The sequence below is a fragment of the Lucilia sericata genome, unplaced genomic scaffold (genome assembly GCF_015586225.1).
Source record: "Lucilia sericata isolate MDLA Ls3-8-SP2 unplaced genomic scaffold, ASM1558622v1 Contig000382F_arrow, whole genome shotgun sequence".
Taxonomy (NCBI): Eukaryota; Metazoa; Arthropoda; class Insecta; order Diptera; family Calliphoridae; genus Lucilia; species Lucilia sericata.
In genome coordinates, this window is record NW_023994401.1 from 53930 (window position 1) to 57500 (window position 3571).

The following is a 3571-nucleotide window of genomic DNA, read 5'->3' on the forward strand; positions in this document are numbered from 1 at the left end:
TAGCAAAATTTTATTAGGGGAATAAAAAGGTTTTAAGTTTCAGTTCTTGTTCAGTTCTAGTTCAGTTCTAGTTCTGTTCTAGTTCAGTTCTAGTTCAGTTCTAGTTCAGTTCTAGTTCAGTTCTAGTTCAGTTCTAGTTCAGTTCTAGTTCAGTTCTAGTTCAGTGCTAGTTCAGTTCTAGTTCAGTTCTAGTTCAGTTCTAGTTCAGTTCTAGTTTCAGTTCTAGTTCAGTTCTAGTTCAGTTCTAGTTCAGTTCAGTTCTAGTCAGTTCTAGTTCAGTTCTAGTTCAGTTCTAGTTCAGTTCTAGTTCAGTTCTAGTTCAGTTCTAGTTCAGTTCTAGTTCAGTTCTAGTTCAGTTCTAGTTCAGTTCTAGTTCAGTTCTAGTTCAGTTCTAGTTCAGTTCTAGTTCAGTTCTAGTTCAGTTCTAGTTCAGTTCTAGTTCAGTTCTAGTTCAGTTCTAGTTCAGTTCTAGTTCAGTTCTAGTTCAGTTCTAGTTCAGTTCTAGTTCAGTTCTAGTTCAATTCTAGTTCAGTTCTAGTTCAGTTCTAGTTCAGTTCTAGTTCAGTTCTAGTTCAGTTCTAATTCAGTTCTAGTCAGTTCTAGTTCAGTTCTAGTTCAGTTCTAGTTCAGTTCTAGTTCAGTTCTAGTTCGTTCTAGTTCTGTTCTAGTTCAGTTCTAGTTCAGTTCTAGTTCAGTTCTAGTTCAGTTCTAGTTCAGTTCTAGTTCAGTTCTAGTTCAGTTCTAGTTCAGTTCTAGTTCAGTTCTAGTTCAGTTCTAGTTCAGTTCTAGTTCAGTTCTAGTTCAGTTCTAGTTCAGTTCTAGTTCAGTTCTAGTTCAGTTCTAGTTTCAGTTCTAGTTCAGTTCTAGTTCAGTTCTAGTTCAGTTCTAGTTCAGTTCTAGTTCAGTTCTAGTTCAGTTCTAGTTCAGTTCTAGTTCAGTTCTAGTTCAGTTCTAGTTCAGTTCTAGTTTAGTTCTAGTTCTAGTTCTAGTTCAGTTCTAGTTCAGTTCTAGTTCAGTTCTAGTTCAGTTCTAGTTCAGTTCTAGTTTAGTTCTAGTTCAGTTCTAGTTCAGTTCTAGTTCAGTTCTAGTTCAGTTCTAGTTCAGTTCTAGTTCAGTTCTAGTTCAGTTCTAGTTCAGTTCTAGTTCAGTTCTAGTTTTAGTTCTAGTTCAGTTCTAGTTCAGTTCTAGTTCAGTTCTAGTTCAGTTCTAGTTCAGTTCTAGTTCAGTTCTAGTTCAGTTCTAGTTCAGTTCTAGTTCAGTTCTAGTTCAGTTCTAGTTCTGTTCTAGTTCAGTTCTAGTTCAGTTCTAGTTCAGTTCTAGTTCAGTTCTAGTTCAGTTCTAGTTCAGTTCTAGTTTAGTTCTAGTTTAGTTCAGTTCTAGTTCAGTTTTAGTTCAGTTCTAGTTCAGTTCTAGTTCAATTTTCCATCACTTCCAGATATTTCAGTTTTTCTTTAGAAAAATAAGCAGTATATTTATCTTTTTACAAAAACTTCATTTATTTCATAAACTACACATAAGGATCTATATCTTTAGATTGCCGCGAAGCCTCCGATTCTGCACCCACAGCGCAAGCCATTAAAGCATTAACACTTTGTTCCTCTCCCGCCTTATAAATATAACCATTAGCCTTGTCTATGTGATTGCGCAGGCGCAGCATACTTTGAGTGTTGCATGAATCCAACAATTGGAAAGACACCAAGGCATAATCCTCCACCATAGAACAAATGGCAGCATTTAGTTTCTTATACTTCTTCAAAGCCACTGTATCATCCAAAGCTTCCAGTAGATATTTCAGATCCAATACATCTGTATAGAAGTCCAAATTAAAATGTAATTTATCTTCATGTTTCTTCAGCAAATCGGCCTTTGATAAAACATTGACATGAGGTAAACCCATGCGCAGCATCATATTTAAGGCCAACAAAAGGGTGGAAACAAATTTAGCCGGCTCGGAACAATAATGAGAATCTATTAGATTAATAGTGACCAAATGGTAACCTTCTTTTTCTAATCTTTCAAAGATTTTCGACATAGAAGCATGATGTGTATATAATTCCACCTGACCGGGACAATCAAAGAAAAAATAATTACAATTGGCGGATTGTTTGCGTAAATTTGGCAATAGCCAGTCGTCTAAATGTTCTTCCAAGAATTCTGCACAATACATTAGCGCGCCATTGGGTCCCAAGTGCATATTGTCCATAACATCATGTACAGTTATTAATTCCATGACATCTAGGTTGGCCGTATATTCCATATTTTCATTTGCCGGATCCAAATTGACAATGCCAACATTGCGTCCTAGTTCTTGATAGAATTTAAAAGCATTTTGACAATAGGTGGTTTTACCACTGCCGGGAGGACCTACTATGAGTTGTCCATAGAGAGGATTAGTAAATTTTAATTTTGCTGGCTGGAGCATGGTGAAATTTTATTTTTATTATAATTAATACGAGCAATTGCAAATATTTCACTTGCAGTGAAGAAAAGGTAAACAAAACAATTTTGACAGTAGGTCGAACAGCTGTGAAAATAGTAGGAAGTGTTTGGAAAGAAAAAAATTGCTGCTATATTCTTGTGTTGCCATATGTAAATACTAAAAGTAAAACGTTAAATACAATAAAGCGTTATTTTGTAAATGCAATGAAAATTTAATGATTTCCAATTAAAAATTTAAATTATTTTTAGTAATGTAATAAATAATTTAATTAAATTCTTTGAAATCCTTAGATTTGTATTAAATAGTTCCATTTATAGTTCTGATAATGAAAAATACGATTTTTAGTGATAAAGTGTATTGTTTTGGACAAATTTTGATTTTTAGTGAAATATTTGATTTTTTTATGCAAAATAGAATTTTTGTTTGAAAAATATTTATTGGAAAAAATCATTTTGTTTTAGTTAAAATAAAATTTTTAGTGAAATGTTTGATTTTTTATGCAAAAGAGAATTTTTAGTGAAAACCCGTATTAATTAACTTTTTTTTAATATTAATCTCGATTTGAATAAAGACACAATTTTATAGAAAAGTATTTTTCTTGGATGCAACTCTATAAAAACGAGATTTCCTTAAAATAAATACAATTGAAAAGAGTTGTATTAAATACATTTCTGTAGAATTGTGTAATTTTAAACATTTCTAAAGATAAACGCCTTTCTTTTAAAGACATTTCTATGAAAAATTTTCTTCTCTAAAAACATTTCTATAAAAAATGTTTCTTTAGAAAGATTTCTATAATAAATATCACAATTTTATAAAAAATGCCTTCTCTAGGTAGAATTCTATAAAAGAGTTGGTTGTCTAAGTTATATTTTATTTATTTTTTTAATTAATTCTTGTACAATTTTAATTTAACGTTCATTAATTTCTACCTTATAACAAACAGCTGTTACATTTCGGAAGTGTTTGGTATGTTTTGATTTAACGTTGCCAACCTTTTCGTATTTATTTACCTCCTTATATGGTCATCTAATTGCGGCGAATTAAACGTAGCAAAAAAGGAAAAAAAATACAGAAACAGAAAAAATTTTATATTTTATCTTCAGTCGGCGGCGAGACGTTAAAGTGTAT

General features: G+C 31.9%; 2 protein-coding genes across 2 annotated transcripts in view; one reads left to right on the top strand and one right to left on the bottom strand.

Annotated features, from left to right (window-relative positions):
- Positions 1–1444: 1444 nt before the first annotated feature.
- Positions 1445–2502, bottom strand: LOC119604330 (GPN-loop GTPase 2). Its single transcript, XM_037956894.1, has one exon. The coding sequence runs from the start codon at positions 2420–2422 to the stop codon at positions 1508–1510; it is 915 nt and encodes a 304-aa protein (XP_037812822.1). The 5' UTR covers positions 2423–2502; the 3' UTR covers positions 1445–1507.
- Positions 2503–3510: 1008 nt separating this feature from the next.
- LOC119604317 (actin-interacting protein 1) overlaps positions 3511–3571 on the top strand; it is an 8224-nt gene continuing 8163 nt past the window's right edge. The window contains exon 1 of the mRNA XM_037956875.1: positions 3511–3571. This exon is cut by the window's right edge and continues 214 nt beyond it. The gene's annotated coding sequence lies outside the window, so the exon portion shown is untranslated.